The 12,051-nt window shown below is 41.4% G+C and overlaps 1 protein-coding gene across 2 annotated transcripts in view; it reads right to left on the bottom strand.

Annotated features, from left to right (window-relative positions):
- The window catches only part of CNTNAP4 (contactin associated protein family member 4), a 1,754,782-nt gene that overhangs the window by 162,478 nt on the left and 1,580,253 nt on the right, over positions 1–12,051 (bottom strand). For both annotated transcript variants that reach the window (XM_085632834.1, XM_085632836.1), the window contains exon 17: positions 7,376–7,594. In XM_085632834.1, coding sequence (XP_085488960.1) covers positions 7,376–7,594 — 219 coding nt within the window. The remainder of the gene's footprint in view (positions 1–7,375; positions 7,595–12,051) is intronic.

Raw genomic sequence — 12,051 nt, 5'->3', positions numbered from 1 at the left:
CGGCTTATCTAAGGAGGCAATGTGTAAAGTATTTGCGCAACACACACAGTAACACAATGGAACCAGCACAGAAATGCTCCATACATGTTTAGAACAATAAAGAATAACTGGATGAATAAAACAAGACCAAAACAACAATATTCTAAAAGGTAGTACCAGAGTTCTGAATTTTCAAAGAATAAATCAAAAAGTAGTGCTTAAAAGTCAATATCGCTAAGGGGTTCCTTGAGGTCGCGCTGGACCCAGGCTAATCCAAAGTTCAGACTGGCCATGATGGAGGGCAGGCCAGTTAGAGGACCCACGCAGGGGCCGCTGGAAATGTACCTTGGATGGAGCAAGCGTAGTGTTGAAGACTTGATGCGTTGGTTCCGATTCACTCAGTCGGGTTGAAGCATCGTCATCGAGCCTCGCAGTTGAATCCTGCATCGGCACTAAACCCCTTACGATGCAGGCACACGTTGTTGTCGAACCTTGTAGAGGGACTCTGTGTCATCCTCAAGCTGCACAATGATGTCCTCGGATTGGCACTGCGTCAGAGGACACTGCGTCGGTTCTATTAGGCACAAAGTCGTCACTGCGATGATTTTGAAGCAAAAAAACTGCAGAACTGATATCAAAGGCCCAGGACTGGATTGGCACCTCAGGCAGGGTAGGACTCAGAGATAGCAGAGTCCTGCAGCATCAGAGTTGCTGGAAGTCTTGGATGGCCTTGAGTCTTCAGAAACAGGGGGTAAGTCTGCAAGCGGTTGGAGTCACTCTGGGTTCAAGCGAGATGGGTCCAGGCCTTGTCCTCAGCAGGGCAGTGATTATTAGGTCAGCAAAGCAGAAACCAGTTCCTTTAGAGCAGCAGTTAGGCAAAGTGCTGGTTCTTGTAGCACAGCAGTCTTTACTCCAGGCAGAGTTCTTCAAAGGTCCAGTAGTGTACTGTCAAGGTAGGGTCAGAGACCCAGTACTTATACCCAAATGTGCCTTTGAATTGTAGATGACTTCAAAGCCCTTGAGGTACAAAGGTCCCCTTTCATCCCTGCCCTGTCTGCCAGGCTAACTGTGGGTGATAATCAGCCATCTCTGTGTGGAACTGGACACTTCCTATTCAGGTGTAAGTTTCAGCTTCCCCTCCCTCTTGCTGTCCATAGAGCTATCAGAACGTAGATGAACGCAGATGAGTTCTCTATCACACCCACCCTTTCTGTGTTTCTTGCTGCCTATAGGGAATTCACTAAGTTTAGCTGTCACCCATCCCAGATGTGTATTGGAAACAGGCTGCAAGGAACACAGAGCAGTAAGAGCAGAGAAAAGTCCCCCTTCTAAATGTGGCATTTTTAAAACAGTAATGTTAAATCCAACTTTACCAGAAAAGAAGATTCATAATTATCATTCCAAATATGAAACATGATGTAGCTAATACTTTCTAATCCGGAATTACAGCTTAAAAGTGTCAAAGGAATTCCCAATGCTAGCCTGTGAGTGGAGTAGGCCTCACAGTAATGAAAGTGAAATCTAACAGACTGTCAATACCTGGACTAGTAAAACTTAACATTACATGTCCTACCTTTTAGTTACACAGCACCATGCCCTTGGGGTTACCTAAGGCCTGCCTTAGAGGTGTCTCATGTGTAATAATAGGGAAGTTTAAGTCATGGCAAGTTGTTTTAAATGGCACGTCGAAGTGGCAGTGAATTGCACACACAGGGCTTGCAATGGCAGGCCTGAGAAAGGTTTCAAAGCTTACATGTGTGGGTGGCACAACCAGTGCAGGCCTACTAGTAGCATTTAGATTACAGGCCCTGGGTATATGTCATACCACATTACATGGGGACTTATCAATAAACTAAATATAGCAATAATGTATACACCAATGTCAACATGTTTAGGGAAGAAGCACATGTACTTTAGCACTGGTTAACAGGGATAAAGTGCCCTGTTCCTAAGCCCAAAAATTGATACAGCAAAAATAGGCAGTACACAGGTAAAAGGTTTTGGTGACTAAGGATGATAGGTCTAACAGTGGGCAGCAGCTGTCTGTTCATTTATTAGATGGGTACCATCCTTAAACGCATTCCAAAGGAAGGTCTTTGAGAAAAAAAACTCAAACTACCATTGCATCTCCTCACTGGGCACTAATCAAAATATATTATGAGATGGTTCTCAAATCTTTAACAGTGTAGTTTATTTAGAAGGGACTTGCCCATGGGAACAGAGGTTATACCAAGTAGCCCATTCCACAATGAATTACTGTTATCCTTTATGGGCAAGAGCTCAGAGAACCACTGAGACCATGAGCTAATTGCTCTGCTGTTTCTTGGATTTCCTAGCAGCTTATTTTTTATGAAATTGCCAGGTGATTTTTTTCTACATGGCCTATTAGCCATTTTATGCTGACCGTAAATTGGGCTAAGGTGAAACATGACTCTAATAAGCATTTGCGTAGTATTTCTATTAAGAATGAGTTAAAGAGAGATGGTGCCCGTTCTTTGAAAAGTACTTAGCTGATTTACTTGGACTATTAGCTGTCACCTAGACTTATCATTCTTTCTCACAGCGCAACGTAGAAAGCCACCTTGTTGCAATGTGAAAAAGGGCAGAAAGGCTCTGTATTTTTCATTATATGACTTATTCCTGTCCTTTGCTAGTGCTGGCACACTTTTGGCTGACTAGCGCCAACACAGACACCTTTGAGTCATGGTTAAAGGGTGTCTGCGTTGTAGGCAGGATTATTCTTGTGCAGGAAGTAACACCTTTCTGTACAAAAACAATCCTGAGGGACATTTTCCTCTTTCTACGTGTGCTGCAGAAGGCAGCACACATAGAAAGAGGAAGAAATAAGTAGAAAGAAAGATATTTCTCCTAGATCCATCTCACCTGAAGAGGCTTAGCATTTTGACGTATTCCCAGGTCTACCACTAATGGTAAATCTGGGAATACGCCACATTCCATGGATTGATGTGAGGGAACATCCACACTCTACCCATAGACTACCTCCCTGCAGCAGAGGTTAACTCAAGGCAGCAATTTTTTTCTGGCATGCATTACTCTAGATTTTTCACGCCATGCAGGGCCACCATTGATAGGAGAAATACCTATTTCTTATTTATTTCATGCTGATGATCTCATAATTATAGATTATAAATATGTAGGGTTTCAATGGAAAGTGTCCAATCATAGTGAATATTGTTTGCAGAACAAAATAATATTTAACATAGATAAAGCTAAGTCAAATGACAAGACATTTGCACAGATGCTAGCAAACATCCAATCAGAACAAGGAGCCTCCTATAAATATTTTGGTTCAAAATTGTTTTCTAAAGTAAGGTGGAATTATCATATCTCCTCTTTGAAAACCAAATTTGCATGCCAAATGCTCTTTGTTAAGGTAGCCTTTATATTGAACGCCCGATAAAGGTTAATAACGGAAACGTAGTTCTTCAAGTCCTTTACAGTGCAGAAGTGCTAGCATTGAATTCCAGAGTTTATTGGCTCAAATTAAAAAGCTGCAGTTTCAAAAATGTGCTCCAACTGTCATCTTGTGATAGGATGCAAGCTGTGAGACTGAAATAAAGCAGCTGAGCTGGGGGTAGAAGTATTGTATAAAATACAATCTCAGGCGTTTGTTGGAAAGTATTTGACAAACAGCATTAGTCCACTTGCTATTGAACTGATCAATTATGCCAATTACATTTTCCATGTTCCTGTCACTTTTCAATAAATGACTTCAAAACAGTATCTACATAAGAATTCCCCTCAAGTGATTTGCATTGAGAACACAATAAAACCTGTGATTGGCTTTACTCATACAGTAAAAGATTGGTTCTCCCTTTTTAGGTTGAGCATTCGAGACCTCTTGTATATACTTTAGTATATACGGATATGTGTATGTACTTTAGTATATACTTATATATATGTATGTACTTTGTGGGCTCCGGAGATCAGCCCTAGAACGTGTCTGCTACCGCTTAGGGACTTTTTTTTCTGTTCAACTGCCTCTATTTAACTCTCTTGATAGAAAACGACCAGCAGTGGTCAGTGAAATACCAAAATCCCTTTGCATTCTCTAGATTCCAGTCCTTAGAAATTATCTTCCACAAGCACCTGTAGACAATATAATTTTTTGCAAATATTGTATTTTCAGTGATATGACCACCGAAGGCCCTGATTTTATATATTTTTTAAAACAAAGCTTTGGACTATACCATTTCCTCGCTGAAAGGTAATATTTCTCTCTATGTGTTCCCAAACCTGGTGTGTCACGCAGTTGCTAACTTTCCCTCCATGTTAAAGAACAGTAGATGTTTCAGCACCCAGGCTAATGTGCTGCATAGCTAAATACATATAAGGTCCCAAAGGCATTGCAAATGCTTGTTTCTCTTGGCTCGGTCACAGTCAATTCCCCAAAACAGCAAGCAACCTGTTTAAATTGCCTTTACCTTATTTTAAGACTTTGGGCCTCATTACAATGTTGGTCGGATTGCAACCGACAGGCCATCGGTTGCGGTTCCACTGAAATCTGGTGCCACGGTCCAACCGCTGCATTATGACACAGGTTGTCGGAGGCAGTGGGTGGGGGGACCGACTGATGCTTCCAACAGGCTTAAGGAGCCTGTCAAACCATCGTTCATTGCATAATATCCTTCAATAGGGGCGGTGTCTGCTCAGGCACCGCCGTAGGGATTACGATGTCCCTTTCAGACAGCCTTTCAATAGCGGTCTGAACGCCATAGAGAGGCTCTCGGAACCAGACTTTGGGGGCCCCTAGCTAGGCATCTGTCTATGAGGCCTGGGGGCACCTGTGGTGACCCCAAACATCCATATCCCTGTGCCAGGCAACACATGGTGCATAGATGTTTAACATAATTTTTTCCAATGCAGCTTGTGCTGCAACCCTTTTCCGGACGCAGCACAAGCTGCAATGGAAAAATGGATGTTTCCGACTGTCTCATGGGCTGTTGCATCCTAATTTGTCAGCTGGAACCACCGACTACTAGTCGGGCGGTTTCCATTCAGAAACGATGTCGGTTGAATGTGCGTCTGACTGGCATCGTAATAAGGCCCCTGGTGTTATTTTACTGCTCATTGGTCAAAATGTAACTTTTGGCAAATTTATTTTAGACAATAGGAGCCCAATTCACAAAGATAAACTGAGACGAAAATCTAAGCTTATGACCTTTGGTATTCACAAAGGGCATTTACCACTCATAAATGCCTTTTGTGAACAAAAAAAGTTGAACTTTATGACTTTCGGTATTCACAAAGGGCATTTATGAACAGTAAATGTCCTTTGTGAATACCTAAAGTAGGAAAGTTAGACTTTCATCTCATTTTACCTTTGTGAATCGGGCGTAGGGGTTTAAGAGGAGCGTGACAACTAATATTAGAAAGTTTAACTACCCCAACTTTCTTGTAGGATGCTTTGTCTCTATACAAGCTGCCAAGTATGGCTTCAAGGATTGAAATTGGACTGCTTGAAGCTCAAATTGAATATAACTTGTTGTCAGCCCAAAGCTTAACTAAACTTGTAAACATGCAAAAGGACAACTGGATCATTGAAGGATTGAATCGACATGCATCCTTTGGAGAGATATAGACTCCAAATATCCCTAGTTGTCTTCTCTCTATTGCACATGATAGATGGGGCAATTCCTTAAAGGAGCAGTTTGGGTTACTAGGCGGGGGTCAGCTAAATACCTCATTTTGAAGGTTTCACAACTTTGCTACCTTTACTTGGTTGGGCACTGAACATTTATCTCCTAAATTCAGCAGCCAATGTACAAGGTAACAAACCTGAAAGAATTTTTAAAAAGTTACCTAATGGCACTAAGGCCATTAATCAAAGCTTATTTCTAATATCTTTTTCAGCTGAAACAGGAGTTTTTAGGTAATTAGGTACTACGAGATATGTCCTAATTCTACATGCAATATTTCTGCACTCAGGTTTGCGAGAACACATATTGCTTGATCAAGCCTGGAAGAGTTTGCCCCCAAAAAATAGTCTATAACTCGAGATTTACCAGCAAAATTTAATGGGGTATTATTGCTTACATCACACCGGCAAGTCCCAATGGCATATGGCAAAATTTGTAATGCAGTTTTAATTTTCCATACTGGAAATATTTATCCTACAGGATCAAGAGATTGTGGTTTAAAATTCGCCAAATTGCCCCTCTTCTATCATTGTGGTTCTTCCCTGTTTGGAAGATTTTGAAATTAAGGGCACTCTTTATTTGATTAGAGCTTTTTCTATATGAAACACTCCTAATCTCACCCTACTTAAAATTAAGGACCACTGTACATCGCTCGAACCTCATTTGTTCTTGTGATGTTGCCTTTTCACCCTACTGTTTGAGTTAGTCTCAGCACGAAGAGCCTGAAGGCAGCTGTTGCCCTTTATAAGTATCAACTCAACTCAAAATGACGACTTTGGGAGGTTTGCCTAGCTCAATATCAAGGCCAGAATCTCAAAAAGTGGAGAACAGAATTATGTCCATTCCCAATGCAAAAGAGGCAAATGAAATGTGTACTGTCCTTTTCTGAAGATAAAGCCTACATAGTAGCCCTTTCTAAGCAACAAGGTGATAGGTGTTACCTTTCTTGTGATATAGGGTGAGAAAGCATTTACATCATTGAAGAATCACTGATTGCCCATGCAGTAGATACTCGTTTGCAATGTGAAAGCAGTCCACGGAAGCTTATGTCTATTTTAGCAGCAGATAAGCCTTCAGATGTGATATCACTACCTCCAGTCCCTATAAAGGACAGTGTGCATACTGTAAGTGCCTTCTATAAAGAGAAAGCAAGGGCACTATATTCCATTAGAGACATCCACTCTTGCTTCTTAACTATTACTTTCATATGTTCCCCAATTTAGTTGTATTTTAACTGCCTATTATTCCCACAAAATAAGTCCCACACTGGCATGAGTTAGGGTGCATAACATGTCTTTATGCAGTAAATCTAAGGTGTAATAAATTGGTGAAATCAAATTAAAAACTGTTGCCTGGCACACAGAGCATGGATGTGCACAAAGCGCCTTTTTATACTCCGGCTTGTGCTGAGGTCCTTTTTCTGGATACAGAACAACGACTCGACCCAAAAGAGATCTCGGTGCTCTGACAGGCAGGAGATGAAAGGGGCTGCTAGTTAAAACAGGCACGTTTTAGAAGGTTTTTTAAATGCCTCAAAGATGCAGCAGAAGTTGATTGTTAAATCTTAGGTTCCTATCAGGAAGGTATGGAATAAGACATCTGGCCCTATGCAGCATTGGTGTTAGCAGACCTGTGTTTATCAGCGCTAGTGCTAGGCTCCACAGAAAAACTCTGGACTATATGCTTATTTCTTGTTTTTACAAATGACATGTTATTATATAGGGCAGGATACTCACCAACATAAAGCTGACTGTTGAGCTGCAGACGAGTGTGTCCATCTGAGGGGGCAGCATGGGTTTGCTGTGGCAGCTGATCCACCTGAAGTGACGCCTCCTTGACGTTCCGCTCAGCTTTCACGTAGTGCCAGTGATTCTCATTCAAGGGACTGGGCGCTAGAACCATCACCTCGAAAGGGCCATTGCCCACGTCAAAAGAGAACAGAACTTCTCTTGGTGCTAGAAATGTAAAGCGAAGCAATAAGGTTTGACTTCAAAAGTTATGAGTATGATGGTACAGCATAGTGGAATAAAGAAACGTATTTACATGAATGGTCATGCACAGTTATTCTTTCAATCTACTGAGGGTATATAGTACGAGCTAAATGCATTTAGAATTTTAAAAAACTCAGCCTCTTTCATGCAAGCCTCAACGTTTAACATTTAAATGTTAAAAAGTAAAGCAAATACCCCAAAATCAAGATTCCCCTTGAGGTTGATGGCTGGTAACAGCGCAGACCACATATTTAGTACCCTTTTAGGACCACTATAAAATGTATACTATAAAATGTACTTTTAAGAATCCTTAGGTTGAGCATATATTCTACATCTTGTGGTATGTGGGAGTGGATATCATTATTAAATCGACTATATACTAAGTGCTGGAGTCATGCTATATTGACGGGTGTTTAAATGCATTGCATACTTAAGTATATAATTGTTCATTATACCGACAACTTAGTCAATATATGTCAGATTCTATTAGACAACCAGGGCTGATACAATTGATTTAGTTTAAATGAGGCAAGTTAAATACCAAATGATTATCTTTTGTTTTCTTATTGTGGTCCATAATTTAACAATAATTTTTCACCAGAATTTTGGTTTTAAAATATATGATACACACATTAAAGGGTTCATCGAAGTACGTGTGTGCAGCTAAAAACTCTTGTTATTGGTGTGGTGCCTGGCTGTCTGAAACTACACTGTGGAATTTCCATACGCGGGTGAAGTATCTATATTAGACACATCTGAGCCCACCCACCCACCCAAAGAACATACATTGCTAAAATCCACAGCCCCTAACATCCTCCTCTGTGGCATCAATTATTGGAGAACGGGCTAGGACCATATTGCCGAAATGTACGACCCTAAAGTGGGAGAGGAAGCAGACATTATAGTCTTTCATGAGGTTGTGCATCATTGCAAAATTATACATTCTGAAACCTACCAATTGGGTGCAGTTTCTAGTCAGGCTATGCTGCAGATGGCAACCTTAATGTTGAATGCATGGGTCAAAAAGTATGCATTGTAGGTGTGATCCATGTCTCTGTATCTCTCTCCATCAGATCCTCATCTCTATGTTATCTTGCCACTATCTATCTTTCTGTGACTGTGTGGGAGCTGCCCAGTCAAGACTCATTGGTAAGAATCACCACACAGTATCACTTGAACATTACCAACTTGCTCTAAAAAGTTAGGTTTGCCATTTAGAGAAACTTAGTGGCATATGTGCAAGCTCCTAGCCCCACCGGAGAATCACATTTTTGATGCTCCGGTAGCAGTATACCCTGCACCATATTTAAAATGTGGCATTGAGCCACAAATTGTGGCTAAATGCAACTTTGTAAATATGCTAGCCCTTCACACAGGTATCTGCATGAAAGGGGCATGCAATGGGTGTTACTGTGGATGTTGCACCGCAAAACCCATTGCCTTTTGACGCTGCCCCAGATTTACAAGGAGGTGTAAATCTGTGGCAACGCCAAAAACTGCTGCCATGCAAGAGCAGGCGTTAGAATGGCGCACAAGGAGAAATGCTTTTATATCTCCTACTTTTTGCTTTTTCTATGTGTGTTGCATTCTACAACACAAGTAGAATGAGCAAAAAGCCATTAATGATTGTTTATTTGCAAGAAGGTGTCCCTTCCTGCACATAAACCATCATTAAATAATGACTATTTGCTACTTATATGTGTGCTGCAGGATGCGGGACACATAGAAGTAACACATAGCCATTATGGATTGTTTATGTGCAGGAAGGTGTCCCTTCCTGCACAGAAACAATCCTTCCCCATGACACAGGCACATTTACACTATGGTGCAAGGGTGCCTGCGTTGGCGCTAGGCACCTAATTTTACCATCAGCGCTATGGAAAACACAGGGGTTCGCCGTATTGAAGTAAATACAGCACATTCCTGCGTTTTGAAAGTGTCAGAGTGCGGCGCTGCCAAATTTGCCACAGCTCCGCAATCTGACATTTTATTGTACATATGTCCCTTAGCTTGCAAGCTGCGAGGACAGCTGTGTACTGAATTTTGTGTTGTTGTATATGTACAATGTAATACATACATATAGGCTCATCCCATCCAAACACAGGGATCTTCCTGCCAGCTAAGACTAATGTACAAACCAAGTAGAATGCACCACTCACCAGTGGAAGAAGGACATCCAGCTGACAGGGAATACCATTCTCCCGCAGGCTTCCATTAGTTGGCAGGATGATTCAGAGAAGGTGGAACAGTATTATGTGTTTTAGTCAGATAGCACTCACTTAATAAACCTTTTAAGTAAGATCTGGGAAGTTGCAAATTTCAGACCCTCTTATCTAATTTATAACATGTTCAGTTTGCTCCAGAAATAGTACATACCTTGCATGCTAACACCTTTATATTGTTTCCATGGGTATTTGAGGTGGTCAGTCGTGTCTCCACCAGAAAAAACAGTATGTTCACCAGCACAACTCATATTTCTGACATTTGTAAGGAACATGCTGCAGAGCACGTTAACAGCATACTCCCCAAAATATTCTAGTGCTACTAAGGATTGCTGGGCCATGGATTAAAGGTGGCTTAGGCTGCAGGGGGTGGTGGGTGTTGCCACACAGAAGGACCTCAACCCTTGACAATATTGTGCTAAGGGTTATATCTGATTTTGAGTAGAATTGTGGGGTCTGTGGTGAATTTTGTAGTCATTTGAGAGACACCAACAATAATGTTATGCCTCCTGAAATGTTGTATATGGGGAGTTCTGCAGTAAGGCTTAGCACACATATCACCTATGCCGCTTTCCGTGGTCACAGTGCATAAACACCCAAGTCCAATTACCCTTTTTAGGAATATTGCTGCTGACATGCAGGAGGTTTAGAAAGATACCCCACCATTACTTTTAATGACATCTCACCATCATGGACATTGTCATTGCTCCATTGTCTTTTGGCTAGGTTCATGCTACACAAATACCACATATATACTTGCAGTGCTTACTTTGCGTCTGTAGTTTACGGTTCTTGGCACTGGCACATTATTGTCACCACCGGCTCTTATGAAAGTCTGCCACATGGTGGCACTGTTTGTCTAATTTTTTGAGGAGTGAAACAGCTGTTATGTAATATTTATACATTAAAATCACTAATACCTACCTCCCAAAGCTATACGAATAGCTTGGGCGGCATGTATTAGTCACTTTAATGTATATTTAAAACCTGAATTGTCACCCTTGTATGAGTGTGTTGGCTAGCAGTGATAGTACTCTCATTAGCAGCGCTAGTGGGAGCAATCGGTGGTGCGGGTTGCAGTGGCCTCCTGACATGGCCCCTGGCACTTCTTTTGTTTACAAAAAAAGCACTGCATACTTGAGCATATCCACCGGTACCCCCACCTTAGACAACACCTGGACATTAGAGCACACTATTTGTGTACATTACTATGTTTGTACAACTTACACATCGATGGACTTATGTTCGAAATGATACTCACCACTGACTGATACAGAACAATGATACTCATGTCTTTTGCTATAATCTTTAAAAGTGCTCTGGGTTAAACTAAAGACTCTCATGTCACTGCTGTGTTGAACCAGGGAAACTGGGAAACACATATATAATGGGTCTCAGGGTATCACAGATAATGAGTGAGCATGTGAGAAGTTCACTGCCTTGCTACTGGATGACTCAGTAGATGCCCTTCTTTGCTCTCTAGCACAGGGGCTGCATTAGAACTGCAGACATGAGTTTGTTTCCCATGGGCAATATAGCTAATCTTGCAAGAGAAAATCGCAAACAATGTAACTTGAGTGACTGACCTGAAAGCCTTCGCACTGCAGAGCACTCTAGAGAGAGGTATGTCCCTCATAGGGCCCAGGGTGAGTAAAAAAAGGAGGACTGAAATAGAGCTACAATTCTGCAAACATATTTTATCTCTATCAGTTGATAGAATTGCACATTAATTCATTTTCTCTCTTCCGGCCAAGCAAACCTTCTTATTTCATATGTTTTCTTGGAGTAGGGTTATGAATTCAGTGGCTTCTTAACAATATATATTGAAATACTAAAGAAATCTCAACCTGAAACTTTCTGAGATGTAGATGGCCTCATGCTCCCCTCAGGATTATTAACTCACCACACAGTAGTTGTGCAACTAACTTGCATCTAGGACATGAGCAAGCATAGGGAGCGCATCCATTTTGACATTATCGATGCTTCTCAGTTCTCTATCATCTTGGTCATACCATGGCTCATTGAGCATAACCGTTGTATTGATTGGGCCCAAAGAACTTTCTACTTTGAGTCCAGTTGGTGTTCACAAACTTGCTTAACCCCAGAGAACACCATCTTACAACCACTGGACTATACAAAGACACATTTAATTGTCCCCGCTGCTGAACAAGATACTGAGTTGTCGCAAGAATATGAAAC

The sequence above is a fragment of the Triturus cristatus genome, chromosome 2_1, assembly GCF_964204655.1.
Source record: "Triturus cristatus chromosome 2_1, aTriCri1.1, whole genome shotgun sequence".
NCBI lineage: Eukaryota > Metazoa > Chordata > Amphibia > Caudata > Salamandridae > Triturus > Triturus cristatus.
This window is presented reverse-complemented; position numbering and strand designations above follow the sequence as displayed.